The 16145-nt window shown below is 36.6% G+C and overlaps 2 protein-coding genes across 4 annotated transcripts; both read left to right on the plus strand.

The window, feature by feature from the left end:
• Positions 1–126: 126 nt before the first annotated feature.
• LOC101164249 (palmitoyltransferase ZDHHC16A-like) lies at positions 127–6582 on the plus strand. 2 transcript variants are annotated; one of them, XM_023963239.1, is made up of 12 exons: positions 127–293; positions 1260–1306; positions 1798–2066; positions 2234–2428; positions 2501–2589; positions 3436–3464; positions 3600–3733; positions 3820–3903; positions 3992–4077; positions 4595–4718; positions 5894–5964; positions 6069–6582. In XM_023963239.1, the coding sequence occupies exons 3-12, from the start codon at positions 1833–1835 to the stop codon at positions 6169–6171; spliced, it is 1149 nt and encodes a 382-aa protein (XP_023819007.1). In that variant the 5' UTR covers positions 127–293; positions 1260–1306; positions 1798–1832; the 3' UTR covers positions 6172–6582. The 2 variants fall into 2 exon arrangements, with proteins under 2 accessions (XP_023819007.1, XP_023819008.1); XM_023963240.1 differs by lacking the exon at positions 1260–1306.
• Positions 6583–8263: 1681 nt separating this feature from the next.
• LOC101167228 (ubiquitin domain-containing protein 1-like) lies at positions 8264–15656 on the plus strand. Of its 2 annotated transcripts, XM_004077162.4 has the most exons (6): positions 8264–8534; positions 8617–8726; positions 9150–9236; positions 13839–14066; positions 14539–14724; positions 14815–15656. In XM_004077162.4, exons 2-6 carry the CDS (start codon positions 8675–8677, stop codon positions 15027–15029), a joined length of 768 nt encoding a protein of 255 aa, XP_004077210.2. In that variant the 5' UTR covers positions 8264–8534; positions 8617–8674; the 3' UTR covers positions 15030–15656. The 2 variants fall into 2 exon arrangements, with proteins under 2 accessions (XP_004077210.2, XP_011482789.1); XM_011484487.3 differs by lacking the exons at positions 8264–8534; positions 8617–8726; positions 9150–9236 and adding an exon at positions 10015–11229.
• The last annotated feature ends 489 nt before the right edge of the window (positions 15657–16145 follow it).

Here is a 16145-nt window from a genome sequence, read left to right on the forward strand (position 1 = left end):
ATTAGAAAAAATATTGAGGAGAAAAATAGACACGAGCGTTTCTCTTAAACAATAAAAAAAAATCAGTATTGACATAGTAATGCTTTATTCGTACTCAGTTTACCACAATGCCTCTCTCTGGAAATGTGGCGCATGCGTATAAAGTCGAGCTCGGGATTTTGATCTAACTGTCGCAGGTCTGTTGTCTGCGGCTGGTCCTTGTAAATAATAGCAGTGATGACGATTTAGACTTTGTTTCCTAGCATGTCGACGAGAAAAAGTGGCGACGGCGGTGTTGTTGTCTCTATAAATCGGTGAGTAGAAAAGAAGGAAAAACGGGAAAACGTTGTTTTTAGATGCACCTATCATGAGCTTAGCGCGGAGTGATAACCGTCTGTGGCATGCAGACAATGGGGCATTAACTAAGCTTACAGCTATGTATGTCATGTGTGGACTAATGACTGTTTTGAACGGGTTTTAGTTATGTTAGTTACAGCTGCTTTGCAGTTTCCTTTTTTTAAGTTCCAAGGGAATTATGTTGCTGTGATAGCCAGCTCCTGTGGACACCACTGCCCTGCACCTTAGACAGAAGAGCGAACTCCACCCGGACTCCACCCTGCAGGGAATGCAGCAGAACAAGACCTTTTGATTCACTTAGACGGAGACAAGTGGAGTAATCTGCAGTTAAAATAAAATCAGCCTTTCCTCAAGAAATGGTTCTCTAATATTTACTTAAATATTTAGTTGCTGAAAAATAAAAGATGAAAATAAGAAAAATAAGGATTTTGCATAAACAAGTCTTTCACTTCTATACGCAAATGTGAAAGCTCTATTCTGGACTTTTACTTATATATTTTTTACAGAAGCATTATTAAAAACACATTTCTTGCACTGAAGATATAAAATTAAGTCCAAACAAAGTCTCTACCACATGACATGTATTTGCAGTCCAAGTTATTAATCTAATTGACTTAAATAATTATTAAATTGATTTCAATATGAAATACATCAGTTTTGGAAAATACCATTTGGATTGAGGAACGTTTGGTTTATTTTACTATAACGTAAAAATGACCAAGCGGCGTCACACGGACAACATGCATGTGATCAAGCCATCATTATAGTCCAATTTGTGGAAACACTTTGAATTAACCGTACAGTTTGGTTCTAAGAATGTTCCATTTGTATTATTTTTATGTGGAAAAGCAACAGTGGGCTGAACTCTGGGAAGCTAAAATGTGATTTGCCACTAATTGTTGTACACTTGATTATTTTGCAAGAAATACGAGGAATCTGGAAAACTTCACCTGCACTGTTCAGTACCCAGGTATCTATCTCTGAGTCTATATGGTTGATTTTGTTTTTTTTTTGTTTTTTTTGGTTAAAGATTTCCTGGATTGATTTTAGATCAGTGAATTGGATCATTCGATATGAACCAATATCAACTGAATCAGGAACCACAAATTATGTTACAAATCAAACTGTTAAAATGAATCTTTACACCCATGCTATTGAGTAATGATGATCAGACTTCTCTCATCTTTCTCTTGGGAAATTTTGCAGAAACTGTGACTGTTAAATATAATTTTGCCCCGGTGTAACTTGTTACTATCGCTTCTTTTAAACATGTGTGTGTGACTCCGATCGCTTTTTAAAAAACTTTATACTGTTGTTCATCACGCACCTTTCATATTTCTAATGTCCCTTTAGGCTCAGATATTTCCCACCAAACCAGATTAAAAATGGAAGCGTTGAAATGAGTTTGAGTGAATGAATTTCGTGTTTATAGCCTGTCTGCCTCTTTGTGCATGTGTGTAGCTTTTTTACAGGTGGCTGCTCACTAGCAATGCAGCATGTGGTGCTGTACCAGCTCTTTGGTTTACCTGCGGCGAAGCATCCGTCTGAGGTTATGCAGCAGGCGAGGAAGGAGCAGACTGCCTTTGTGGATTAGGGAAACGTGGGCTTACATGAGGCTGCTGCTCCAGTCGCTTTACTTCAACTCGCTCACGGACTCCGATGTAGTTTTTGACTGCGTTTTTGAGCCAGTGTTTCTGACTGTGGATTATATCACCCGCTGGTTTGGCACTGTAAGTGTGTAAATATACCATAAAGTCATCGTGGCTTCCTTTTTTTGTTGTTGACACATTTTCATCCTAATTAACTGTAGCTAATTTCTCTTAAATTCCCAGAGAAACTATTTCAACGTACAGATGCTGCTCTTCTATGTTTGACAATTCTCCCTTTTGTCTCCAAGGTGTTTGTTTGTCTGGTGGTGATCCTGACCAGCTCCGTCGTGGTCATCGCTTACGCAATCCTCCTGCCTCTCGTCCTCAACACCTACTCCCCTGCGTGGATTGTTTGGCATCTTTGTTACGGACACTGGAACCTCATCATGATCGCGTTTCATTACTACAAAGCTGCAAAGACCTCCCCTGGATATCCACCCACGGTGAAACATCAGCTCTCCTTGTTTGCTGAGCCGCAGATAGAACTGCTTTTATTCATCTGTGGTGTCTTTCAGGAAAAAAACGACAGACCCTTTGTGGCGGTTTGCAAGAAGTGCATTATACCTAAACCTGCGCGAACTCACCACTGTGGCATCTGCAACAGGTCTGTCATCTCAAATGTCGCAATGCAATTTGGCTCTTGAAAGGAAGCTTTGTCATCTTGAACGTTTGCTTTAGGGTTTGCTCAGATTCAAACTGCAACTCCCTCATTTGTGGCGATTGTCAGCTAAATCTCTCCTGCCTTTCAGCACAAAAGATGGAATGAGTGAAAGAACTCCTCCAGGATCCATTTGGTTTTTACATCCAGTCAAACCAGATGGACACATCACTTTCAAAAGTTAAGGGAGGTGCTGCTTAGCAACACTCACTTTCCTGAAATTCTGATTCAGTTGGGCTTTGGTCGAAGCCACCAAATTTTTCTTTAAGATAATTTTTCCACAAAATGTTGAAATATGAACTTCTGATTGATAATTTTAAACTCGCCTATTAAGAAATATGTTAAAGACCCTTTATGATGAAAATTGTGTGATGGGAGGACAAATGTAAAAAGAAAAAAGCCTAAAATTTCATTGCTGAGTATTTTTTTAGTCACGTTGTTGTGAGTCAGCAGCAGAGGAAAAAAAAGGCAGTTAAAAAAATAAAAAAGGTTATTCTTGACGTAGGAAATACACTGGGCGAGTCACAAACTTCTATGTTTGAGCTCTTAACAAAGAGGAGGGGAATGGGGGCGGGGTTGCTCTGCGCCTTAGTCCCGCCAACAAGTCAGAGGGAAATTTCTAATGAACTACTGTTGCTCTGCAGATACTTTATTCCAGAAAACGATTTTTATTTTGGGCTAAAAAGGGCGTACTGAAAAGAGCATTTGGAACGCTTTGAAAAGAGATGAAAAGATGCTCATTGGGTCTTTAACCATGACGGCAAAACTAATGCTGTTTTTTTTTTTTTTCAGGTGCATCCTAAAAATGGACCATCACTGCCGTATCCTTTTTTTTGTTGAATGACCTGGAACAGGTGGTTGTAGTAAGAACTTGATGGTGGGAAAACGTCTGACTCCTGCAGGAAAAATACATTAAAAACTAAAATGAGGGAGTGTTCCTTAAGTCATGTTCTCAGCCTGGCTGAATAATTGCATCGGCCATTTTAACCACCGCTACTTCTTCTCCTTCTGCCTCTTCATGACCCTGGGTTGTGTCTACTGTAGCATCAGCGGCAGAAACCTGTTTCTTGATGCGTACCATGCTCTCGAGGTGAGACGGTTGAACTCTCTGTTTCTGTTGGTGGATTAGATATTTCATTTATTCTCTCCACCCCTTTCTTTGTCTTGTCACTTCAGCGCTTCAAGCATACGGATTTGGAAAAACCAGGGATTCCCGTAACAGGGATGGGACCGCTCATAGGGCTTCTCCCTTCTGGTCAGGTACTGGATTATCCTATTACGGTAACAATACTTACATGTGTGTGTGTTAATACATCAACATTTTTTTTTGTTTTTTTTTTTTGTCAAGACTATCTACCAGACGCCGGCACCTCCCTACACCTTTAGAGATAAGATGATTCATAAAAGTATCGTCTACATGTGGGTGCTCACCAGGTAAAGCCTGCATTTCATGTTATTGCTTGTCGTGCATAACATTTGAGAGCCAGTTTAGCTCGTGCTGGTTTGCAGCGCCTTCCGTCCGTGAAACCCGGGTTCGACTCCAGGCTGCTCCCTGTTCCCTTCTCTACCTCTGCCGGTTCCAAGCCCGGTTTGAGAAGGTTGCGTCAGGAAGGGCATCCGGCGTAAAACATTGCCAAAATTTACCATGCGACTTGTTCGCTGTGGCGACCCCTGATGGGAGAAGCCGAAAGTGGAAGCTTGTCGTGCATAACATTTGTTTTTACCAAAACAAAGCACGACATTCTTTTGGAGTCCATAGTGTCAAAAAATGTTTGGCGATGAATCGACTCAAAGCTCCATGCCTGCGGATTTTGACGTCTCCTGATATATGAAATGTTGGGGAAAAAATAGAAAGTTTATCATCTACTTTCGTCATCAGAAACTTTGACTTTAGTTTCCACTAACCTGTCGGTTTCGTGTTAGTGACATGTAATGTGCTTTGTTCTATCAGCACAGTGGGAGTGGCCCTGGGAGCTTTAACTGTTTGGCATGCGGTTCTCATATCCAGAGGCGAGACGTGCATTGAGAGACACATCAACAAAAAGGAAACGAATCGATTGGCAAAACTGGGAAAGGTGAGAAACGGATACATGCAAGTAAAAGATAATTTCAGGAATTGTTTTCAAAAAAAGTCATATAAGGCATATATTGAACTAAAAAAAAAATGGTACCACTTTTTTATTTGAATTTTTTTTTCTTTTTAATTTGGACGTTTTTTAGTATTTAAAGTTTTAAATTTAAAGGAGGATGGAGGTGAAAAATCTAATTTTCAAGGGGTTCCTATATTCCAGTTACTTACAAGCATTGACAGCAAAGCAAAAGCCAAAAAACAAAGTATGTACAATATATACTTTGATTTTTAGTATCACTTAAAGATACTATAAAGATAACGATATGGAGAACATATATGAAGAAAATTAAACTCAAAATCGCATTTGAGTTTTTTTATTTTAATTCAAATCGTTGTGAGTCAGAAAACAGCATATTTGTTTTGTAAAAAATACATTGGGCTCCCTGCTCTGCTCCATTCTGATGTATCCACTTGTAGACAAATAGATCCATGTACGTCTTTGTTTTTCCCGTCTGAGCTGACATCTGGCTCTAAACTGTATGGCTGGATAACTCCAATATTGCTCACCATTTTTGTTGCACCAGTAATGTTAGGTTGGGGGTGTGAGGGACTGTAAGCAAGTGGGAGTGTAAACAGAGAACTCTCAGTAATTTTAAGCGGAAGGGTTGTCTCCCCCATAACTCTGAGGAGAATTTCCAATGAACTTAGGCCACTATATCCTAGAAAGCTTTTGGAATTTTTGGCTAAAACGGCATAATCCTAATTACAAGACCACTGAGAACATTTTATAAAATGGCTCATAAGATGATCAGAGTGGGATTTTAAAAGCACAGATGGCAAAGTAAAAAAGAATCAAAAGGAAAGAAAAACGATACATTCTGATTCAAAGTATGACTTAACAGATTGACATATGCGTACATTCACACACAAACATGCCGACTATTGATATTTACCCAAACTCTCCCTCAAATGACAGCTCACAGGACAAAAACGTTCAAAATACAAAGCAAAATTCATTTCAAATTGAAAATGAATTAGAAACATTGGCAAGCATGTTTCAGATGAGTTGGAAAAAGCTAAATCCAATAACAACACAATATGAAGTGGAATCCTTGATTCATTGAGGTTTCTCATCACAAAACAGTCATTTTTTTCTTCTTTCTTTCTCTTTTCTGCCAGGTATACAAAAACCCATTTAACTATAGTGGGCTGAACAACTGGAAAATCTTTTTGGGGGTGGAGAAAAGAAGGTTTGTTTTTGCACCTTTTCCTGATATCCATTGGGACACTTCCGCATCGCTGTGATCAGCGCTGCCCTGCATCTCCACTAACCTGGACTTTGTTTTCCTTTCAGCCACTGGGTGACTCGCGTCCTCCTTCCTTCTGGACATTCCCCACATGGAGATGGGTTAACATGGGACACCTTCCCAGTTCATAAGGATGTGATACCTGTATGATTGTCTAAATTGTCAGACATCATACTTGTTATCCCGTATACCTCCTTTACCTCTAGGACTGTTTTATTAAGCAGTGGGGGTAAATAATATCAGAGAGGTAGAAGGCCATAAATGCTTTATTGTAAGTTTGACTTATCAAAACCAACTGGTTGTACTTGACTTTAAGCATTGCAATGCCATAGCTATGGATTTAATATTTTTATACAAAAAAGACACAGATTAAGTTATTTGTTAAATGCAGATTTTGTAATATCTTAATGTTTCTCAAGCAAATTTGTTTTAAGTCCAAACTGAGTGAAATATTGTACACTGTTCATGTCAAAGTCCATCCGCCCTGCCTGCACATTTGCACACTCCAGTCCTCAAACTTTCAAACCTTTGGGAAAAAAAATAAACTTTGTCTTGAAAATATGTGTTTGTGTTCTTTTTTTGCACTTCTTAGTCAATAAAGTGCGGTATTTAAATTGTTGTATCACAGCATTTTTTTATTTTTACACATTAATTTCTTTAAAAATATGGCTTTAAATGATAAACCCTTAAATAAAAATGGTTTGATTTTTTTAAGACGCCACATGTCAAACAGAATTTCTTTAGCCGCAGGGCTGCTGCCACACAGTAAACAGGTAACCAGGTGGATTGAGTCATGCATTTTTAGTCAAAACAATATTAAAAATGAAAAACAAATTAAGATCATCAGTCAGGAATTTAGAATTTATGGTGGAATATTTTTATGTACAAAAGAATTCTTCATGGGTACAAGTAGTGATCCGCATCTGGATAAAATCCTTGCTACTTTGAGGGTTAAGGTAAGTCATAAATTAAAAACTATTGTCTTCAGTCAGTCTTAATTTATATTTATACATCTATATATTTTAACAAGTTTCTCACATTATTCTCCAGCAGGTGTCAGTGTTTGACCTTCTAAAGTCATGAGTAGAACCAAAAGCTTTTTTTTAAATATTTTTTGCTTTTTTTATTATTTTTCTAAATGGTACTGATGCATGGTTCTGTGGTGATACATTTTTATTGATGCAATGTCTTAACATTTTTGGTTTAGATTTTAATCAAAATAGTCGGTTTAGTTAGATTTTTTTATTCAGTCCTGACTGTCTAATCTACTTCACTTTTAATAGACTAGATAAAAAAAGCTGGATTTCATCAAATTTGATATCACTCTCATATATAACCAATTTACATTAAAGCTATGGTAATTCTAGACTTTGAGAGGTCAATTTAGAAATGTACAGTGTGAGACTTAATGATTGTGTTTCTGTTTTTCAGAGACTCTCAGCCCAGTTTACTAAAGAAAAGCCATAAATCAAGTGTGTGTCTGTTTAGTAATTTACTTTAATTTTTACATTTAATTAATTAATTTTCAGATTTATTTGTATTGTTTTGTATTTTTTATATATATATTTTTTTCTTGCATACATCCAGACAGGTGCAAACCCATGATGCTCTTCTTCTGTCATCCAGATTGTGTCTCTTACTTACACAAAGCCTTCTTTTGTTCTGTGTGCAAACCTCTTCTTCAGACTTTTCAAAGCTGCAGCTCTTGAACATTAAATATAACATAAAATAATCAAATGTACTATTTCTTATTCTTTACACTAAATAAGCTGCAGTTTTGGGCCAAAACATTTCCAAAATCAAGTGCTTGCAAGTACAGCAAACTGATCAAATTTCCATTTTTGATTTATACTTGCTCCGAAACCACATCATGACATGAATTTTCATTTATTTCTTGTTTTGGCGGTCATTTTTTATGCCAGCTACATTCTATAGAAAGTCTCAACTCTCAAAAATGTCAGTAGAGTTTGGGAGAAATGATCTAAAATTCTCTGTTCTTCGCTTTGCCTGGTTTTCTTATGGGTAACATAAGTGCATACTGACATTTTTCCTCAGAGATATCAAATTAAAACAATGCAGTTTCGTAAAAATCATAATCCAAAGTCATATTTTGCTATTGGTGTTTCATGAGCAAAATGAATAATTGCATTTTACTCAAAGCATCACAAACTTTTTGGTCAATTGTAATATTTGCTTCCAAAAACTTCACATTAAAATGTGTGTGTTTGTTAAAGCATGTCAGTTCTCATTGTATATATTAAGCAAAAACCGTAATTGTCTTTGCGCGTCCGCGTGAGGATTTAACCGTAAAGTTTAGATAAAACGCGCGTAAGGTTTATCTGTGACGCCTGACGAGGGGCGGCCGGTTTGACGGTGCTTTTTTAGAAAGGCGGGTCGCTTTTTACCAAGAAAACGGTCGTTAGTCGTTTCATCTCCATATGGTCCTCTGTTCTGTGTCATTTGAGTGAGAAGAGAGTAGTTTTTTTTTCCCCCAAAAGGAGCTGCGGGAATAGGTGAGAGTTTCTGTTGGATCATGATCATGCAGATTATCAGACGTTCAGACAGTTTTCTCATTGTGTGTCTGTCTTCCTGTAGGCTGTGCCTCTAGTCTGGATTTGGAAGCTCCTAAAAACTGATTTTGCACTCTTTTCGGATGTGGCAAGCAAACTGTAGAAGGATGCACAATCTAGCAGACTGGATTTCTGGTAGGTGACGGTTGGTTAACATATTTCATTTTAATAATTCCAAATGGTGTTGAGACTTAAAGTATTTGGATTTTTACGCACAACCGTGCGTAAAACTCCAAATACTTCAAACATATCCAAATGACACGCAATTCTTGTGTTGGTACCTATATATTGTTAAGTAATATCAGAGAATAGAGTGCGTGAGAAGCATGCTGCCATCAGCTGGCGCTACACGTGACACAAACATTAGAGCAGCTCTGGGCTGACCTCTCCGGGATGAGAAGTGCTGAGCTGTCATTGCTCTCCGATGATGCTTTTTTTCCCCTGCAGGATACCCTTTCTTTAGCCTTTTAACTCTAAATTGCATTTGCATATAAAATGATTTATATGTCGAATTTGATTCAGTCTGGATGCTGTTTTTCTGCCTCTCTTGGCATGTAGACACCGTGATGGGAGGCTGCGTGGGGAGGAGCAGTGTGGATGGGCAGGGGAGGGCCCCAGGATCTATGAGAGGGAAAAAACGTGGAGGTAAGAAGCTGAAACCTCAATATAGAGTGTCCCGAGGAGCACCGTAATCCTCTGTTTCCTGGCATGTAATTTTATGGGATGGAGATAAGTCAAAATCGCAATGGGACAATGTGTTCTGAGTTTAAAAACACTCTTTAAAACCCCATCTGGCCTCTTTCATGCTGGTAAATGAATATATTATTTTATTAAAGATTTATATATCTCAATAATATACAATCAATACAGTAATTATAATCATAACAGTAACAGAAATTATAGATTTGGACAGAAATTGTCAATTTACTAAGCAACTTTCCAGCATTCTGGTAAACTTGAAAAAAAAAAAACTGGATAGTACCAAAGTTGACTTCTGTGTGAGTCCTTGGGCAAGACCCAAAGCACTACTGCTCAACTATGTAGCCACAAGGGGGCCCAAGTCTGGGTCCCCCTGTGCCAGTCCCCAGTGGGGATCAAATACAGGATTTTGTGAGGAAGAAATCTCTCTGTGTGAATCAGTGAAAGCCTATTCCCTTCAAGGGGCGATCCTTGAAGAGATATGCTGAACGGTGGAACATTACTATTGTCAGAGGATAAACCTTTTTAGAAAAATTATTTTACAAAACTATTCACTGTCAGTAGTCTGTCTAAAAAAAAAAGGAAAAACTTCATAAGCCTCTTTGTCATCTCCAGCTTCTAAAGCACAGAGGTAGAGGGATAATAGTTTGGGTTTAAGTTCCAAATAGCTGCAAATATGTTGCTTTTAGGGATCAAGATGAATCAATTTATTACAAAAATGTGTCATTCCAATCTACCAATGTGACACAATCATTAAAAATGGAAAATAAAAATATGCTACTACATGATTTTGATCCATACTTTAAAAATGCAGGATAGATGTGTCAGTGGTTGAAGGTTTATGGCTTTTGTGTAACTTCTGGAGTCTTTTGACTTGAATGTAATTGCAAATCTGTGAGTCTGTATTGATAATTCTACCATTCAAAGGGTTTTTGGGGTTTTGCATAAAATGTCAAGAACATGCATCTGCTGTGTTCAATGAGTTCAAAGTGATGGACAAATAGCGATAAAAGAAAGTTCCTTTTGAAGATGAGTTCCATTAGTAACCTCCTGCACAGAAGTCAATCTTGGTCTTCATTGTGCAGGTGTTGAATGTCTCAAGGATTACAGCCAAGTTATGTATCTAAGCTGACCTGATCTGACAGGAGGGCTTATATAAATACTGTTCGGCTCCCTCCTCCTGAATAAGTGCTGGTCGGGACTTGGAATTAGGCATCGGTTACGGCAAGCTTTCATTTGTGAGACTGCTCGCTGGCTCTATCTTTGTGGATCCACTACACAGCATCAATGCTTTGAAAAAGAGACAGGGATTTACAGTGAAAGTGATACACTTGGTTGACATAAATGATCAGCTGTAGGAATAATATTATATGAGTTCTTATAATAAACCTCTGTAATGATCGAGTTATCAAAATAACAAGATTTTTATGTTCCCAGAATTACAGTGGCTTCCCCCTGTGCATGACCTAACAAGAGTTTAGAGTCTGGTAACAGCTTGAGTACGTTGTCTTTGTGTATTTCCGTCCAGTCTTTTAATAGAGCTGATAGGATTAGACCTCTTGTGTAAGGAGGCTGCAGTCTGGCAAGGACACTCTTGTCTATACATTGAACTTGTTCCTCTGAAGTGCTCTCATGGTATTTTAAGGTGGTGGGTTTGTTATTAGAAAGGATAAATCTGGAGAAGGTGTTGTCATTTTTAAGCAACTAGGGAAGTATCAAAACACCTTTGGGTTCTGAGCTTGAACTTTTTCATTGTGCTTTTCTTGTGGCGCGCAGACCCAGCTGTTCTTTGCGATTGCTTTTTGCAAACCTTTTTTGAAGGACTTTTGATGTTTGGAAGTTTGATTTTCCACAAATCTTTGAGCTATGGGAGTGCCTAACTCCAGGGAATACCATTACTACCATGCTCCAAGCGCACCTTTTAAGATCATAGTAAAAAGTAAGTACAACCTTTCTGGTGTGGAGAGATTTGTGGCACTTATATGTGTCGTTTATGTATGGATTTCATAGAATTTTTAACAGTTTATCTCATGCACGTCTGACTTGTTCTTGCTGGTTTCAAGTATGGGATTATGGGGTTACTAAAATGTGTGTACCTCTTGTTTAAAATAAATCACTATAAACCAAGAAAATGACTCAATTAGACGACTAAAACCGATTCCTCTGACTGCTTTACAAACAAACTATTTTTAACATTTATATTTTATATTGACAGACTTAAATACATAACTTTGTCGAGACAAGCTGATTTTTTTTTACCTCTCCAATTGTCCATGGCATTAAAAAATAAAAGTAGTGCCCTGAAAGTACAAGAAGAAATTCAGTAAAAAAATTATTCTAATCAAGGCTGCATTTAGTGGGTCATTAGACAGTTAACAGGTTTATTAATAGTCAATTTAATAATTTTGAGTAACAGCCTCAATTCTGATAGCTAAAAATGAAATAGTTTAAGTTTAGTCTTTATTAATATTTGATACGTTAAGTTTATTGTATTATAAAGACGCACAAGACAACACACCTACAGGTTTCATTTAGTTGCATATTTTTATTCATTTTAAAATGTTTTCATTTATATTTCATAAAAAAGTTATTTTTGTTTTGAAAGTCTTTGGCAGTTTAATCTTAGATTCCAAATGGTGGAGTTTACAGGTAAGGATATAATTTAACAACCTAAAAAGTGCAATTATTTATTTTCTATAAGCTACATCAGTTGACTGGTGGAGTGTGATCAATTAGTTGATTAAAAACCTTTACTTAGATTGTTTGCTTAATAAACTAATGTTTAAAAATTCCAAAAATGTTATTGTTTTTTACAGTTGAAATTACAACAAATCACAGATTGTTATAAAGAATGCTAGAAAAACACCAAAACAAGACAAAAATATTCAAATCATTTAAGAATTGTATAATCTAGACCAGCTCAAATCTTTCTAATAAAAAATACATCAGCACCAATTAATTTATAATTACCTAATAGATGTCAAAAACATGTGAAAAAAAGTTTTTTTGGTGTAAGTCCCTGTATGTAAAAAAGAGCAAGTCTTATTAGTAAAAGGTAAACTAACAAATGAGAGTAGTAAAGAACAATAAAACCATGACTTCCAACATATGTATTCAGTTTTTAAACTCTGTTTTAACCTTTTTATTTTTATTTTCAAACAACAGTTATTAAAAGAATGTATGCCATACCATGGGGTGCATTTGCGGAAAGATTAAGCATGTTTCTGTTTGTAAAAGAAGAACAGTCAACCAATGATAATTCCTTCATTCATTCATTCATTCATTCATTCATTCATTCATTCATTCATTCATTCATTCATTCATTCATTCATTCATCAATCATTCAATCATTCATTCATTAATTTATTCATTAATGAACGATAATGAATGAATGATAATGAATGAAAAACGATATTTCAGACAAATGTGGAAAAGTGGAAGACAACTTGTTAGAATTGGTTAGCTCAAGAACTTTCTAGAAACTGTAGAAAAAATTATTTTTTTGATTTTTTTTGCCATTTTGCTTAAAGCAGTTTGTAAAATGTGGTACTAGTGAATTTCTTTAAAAAAAAATTTAAATAAAGACTTGAACTAACAGGTAAACTAGTAACTAGGAGTAGCTAGGACATGTAAGTCCAGTTCAAGTGGAATTTTTTATTTAGAAGATCAAGGCCATTCAACCCAGAAGTCTAAATGAAAGTGAATTTTTGGAGCTCACAATCTTATTTAACAAATAATAAATTAATTGTGAACAAAAAAAAATTAAAAGTCCTGATGTTCTGGAGTGATTATTGAAAGTTGCTGATTATGAAGCTTAAGCTTGATCAAAAACGCAAGACTTCTGTCATCTCGTGTAAAAAATGTGCTAAATATTTTTGATAAAAATTCCTTAACTTCAGAATTGAATGGTTTTAAAACAAGGGATCTTCAACATTTAAGTATGCAAAGGATGTTGCAGATAAAAGCTTTTGCAAAAAAAGGTGAAAAAAATAAACTTTTCTGCCAGTTTTTTCCATTGGAAACTTGGATTTTTGATTCCAATTGATGCTCTTGTCCTTTTTTCTTTTTTGTAGTGTTGTTTCTTCTTATTGGTTAAAAACCGCTCATCTCTCCAACCAATGTGATAGTGCCAGACTGCATAAATCCTGTTATGTGGAACCAGATTACTGACCTCATAATCCGCTGATGGGTGTGTGTGTTTGTGTGTTTGTGTGTGTCCATGCACATGCAGACTGAGTTTCCAGCCACCGCAGCAGCACACAGCTATAAAAAAAATCATTTTTGTGTTCTCTATTATCCTTCTTTTGGAGAACTGCTACCATTTTTAATTCTTGCAAACTCCTGAAGGAAAAGAAATCCCAAAACAGTTCGAGTTGAAAAATATAAAGATGAACTTAGATCTCTTTGTTTTTACATTACACGACAGAAAGTTATTGATTTTTTGAGGTTTTCATCTTTAATAATTGCTTAATATTACTGTTGTTTTTTTTTTCAAATACATAGCTTGGAATGAGCTTCATTTGCTCTGCCCTTGTTTGTTTTCCATAGCTCGCAATGAGCCTCTCAAGAAGGAGTGTCCTAAATGGAAGAGTGAGTACCCGATGACAGAAGGACAGCTCAGGAGCAAGAGGGACGAGTTTTGGGATACAGCTCCAGCCTTCGATGGACGGAAAGAGATTTGGGATGCCCTCAGAGCTGCTGCTCTGGCTGTGGAGTGCAATGACCTGGAGCTGGCACAGGCAATAGTGGATGGAGCCTGCATTACGCTGCCACACGGTAAGAAACCACAGTTTGACATTTTGACATCATCTAAATTGTGTCCCCTGAAAGCCAAGTTGCCTACATGCACAGTCCACAGTAATCAGTTTAGCAAAGAAAACATTTGCAGAATCACAAGCAAGAATTGTCCAGAGATTACTGCTGTGAGGGTTGCATAACACACAGAGCTGCTTTGACCACTGCAGATGGATTGATGCATGCAGAGCCAGGACAGTAAAAAGCACCGTCCCAACATGGAACAGTGCTTTTGTTTTAAACTACTTTAATGTTTCAAACGTGGATTAAAAAGTCACTGGTTTGTTACCTCACTATGTAAATATAAAATATTAAAAAAATATTTTAACCAATTTACTTATTTTTCATTATTTTTTGGGTGTACTGCTCTTTGTGTTTCGACATATGAAAAAGTTCTATGTACATAAAGTTTGTTTTGATTCCATATGATTTGGAATCCAATTTTTGTCTGCAGGTTCTCTCACAGAAAGCTACGATGAACTTGGCAATCGTTATCAGCTCCCGGCCTACACCTTAGCTCCACCAATTAATCTCATCACTGAGACGTCCAGCGACTGCAAAGTGTCTGATTGCACACAAAAACAAGCTCAGGCCTCACCATGCAGAGAGGACTTCCAGTTGCGGGTGCGATTATCGACAGGTAAGCTGCCAAAAAAAAACAAAAAACCTTGTCTCCTTGTTGCAGTATTTTAGCAATATATATCATCTACAATGGGTCTGTTTTTTTTAGGAAAAGACGTGCGTCTCACAGCAAGCATGGCAGATTCTATTGCCGAACTGAAGAAGCAGCTGGAAGAACGGGAGGACATAGAAGTGACCCGTCAAAGGTGGTTCTTCTCCGGGAAGCTGCTCACTGACAAGACTCGACTCCAAGATGCAAAGATTCAGAAAGATTTTGTCGTCCAAGTAATCGTGAACATTAACCCATCTGTCATAACTAATTGAGGGGAAAAGAAATTTTTAAGGAAAGTAATTATTTAAATCACGGAACAATGAGCCAGATGGGGCTGCAGGGATAGGAGTAGGGCCTGACATGAGTATCCAGCTTCTAATGCACTGGAATTTTGTGTACAATTGTATATAAATATATAAGTTATTGCTTTTATATCGGTCCTTTTTGTATTTATCCTTTTCTTTTTTCCCAAATGAAGTAAAATTATTGAAAAGCGCTGAAACACAAGGGTAGCCCTAAAAATGTTCATCCCAGCATCTGTTTCTTTGTGAAGCTCTGTTTTTGACATGGGTTCTTCTCTTCCTCATTACTGTTGCTTTGCGGTGAATGAAACACTTTGCCTAGGGCTCCAATTAAGGACACTTTTTTTCCTTTTTTGAAAAGTAGAAAGTAATCAACTTTTTACTATAAAATATTTTTTTTGTTTATTTAAAGTACTGTGTACAACACCTAATAACAATGAAGACATGGAACATGATGAAAGCACCTTTCTGAAAGTGCTTTATAAAAATAACGTTTGATTGATTGATTCTAAAGGGAATCAAAATGTGAAAAACAATTAGTAGTTTCATGTAAAATAAGCTGTTTTCTGGATTCAAATAAATCTTCAAAACTGTTAATTGCTGTTGTGATTTTCTTTATCGATGTCTTGGTGAGCTTAAATATCCACACAACAATTTAGAAAGATGATTCTTAAAGCAAATGCACCGTTACCAGTATGTTCATGCTCGTTTGTGATGCCAAATAGTCATACGAGTAGTGTTAACTATTGTCCCATCATTGGTTTCTTTACATTTGATCAATTTAACCAACCTTGCATTATTTTGCTTTTTTTTTTAGATTAGATTAGATTAGATTTTTTTAGAAATGTATAACAATGTTTATAAAAATCCCTTTGTCCAAGAATAAAGATTTCTTTTTAAATCTATATATTTGTATTATGTAATTGACTGATTCTTTGAATCTTTCCATTAAAAGCAATAATTGCTCATTAGGCTCTAAATTCTGTACGACCCAATGGCAGTTTTATGAGTAGACCTATGCCTATACCAGGGAACTTCAACCTTCAACACTTAAAGAGCCATTCAGGTTGTTTTCTTACTGACAAC

The sequence above is a fragment of the Oryzias latipes genome, chromosome 15 (genome assembly GCF_002234675.1).
Source record: "Oryzias latipes chromosome 15, ASM223467v1".
Classification (NCBI taxonomy): domain Eukaryota; kingdom Metazoa; phylum Chordata; class Actinopteri; order Beloniformes; family Adrianichthyidae; genus Oryzias; species Oryzias latipes.

Bases quoted from the DNA above. Each gene is read 5' to 3' on its own strand.
- LOC101164249 (XM_023963239.1), top strand. From the start codon at position 1,833: ATGTGGTGCTGTACCAGCTCTTTGGTTTACCTGCGGCGAAGCATCCGT. The intron at 2,429-2,500 runs GTGAAACATCAG...GGTGTCTTTCAG, and splicing joins CCCCTGGATATCCACCCACG to GAAAAAAACGACAGACCCTT. The intron at 3,904-3,991 runs GTACTGGATTAT...TTTTTTGTCAAG, and splicing joins GGCTTCTCCCTTCTGGTCAG to ACTATCTACCAGACGCCGGC.
- LOC101167228 (XM_004077162.4), top strand. From the start codon at position 8,675: ATGTGGCAAGCAAACTGTAGAAGGATGCACAATCTAGCAGACTGGATT. The intron at 8,727-9,149 runs GTAGGTGACGGT...CTTGGCATGTAG, and splicing joins TCTAGCAGACTGGATTTCTG to ACACCGTGATGGGAGGCTGC. The intron at 14,725-14,814 runs GTAAGCTGCCAA...TGTTTTTTTTAG, and splicing joins GCGGGTGCGATTATCGACAG to GAAAAGACGTGCGTCTCACA.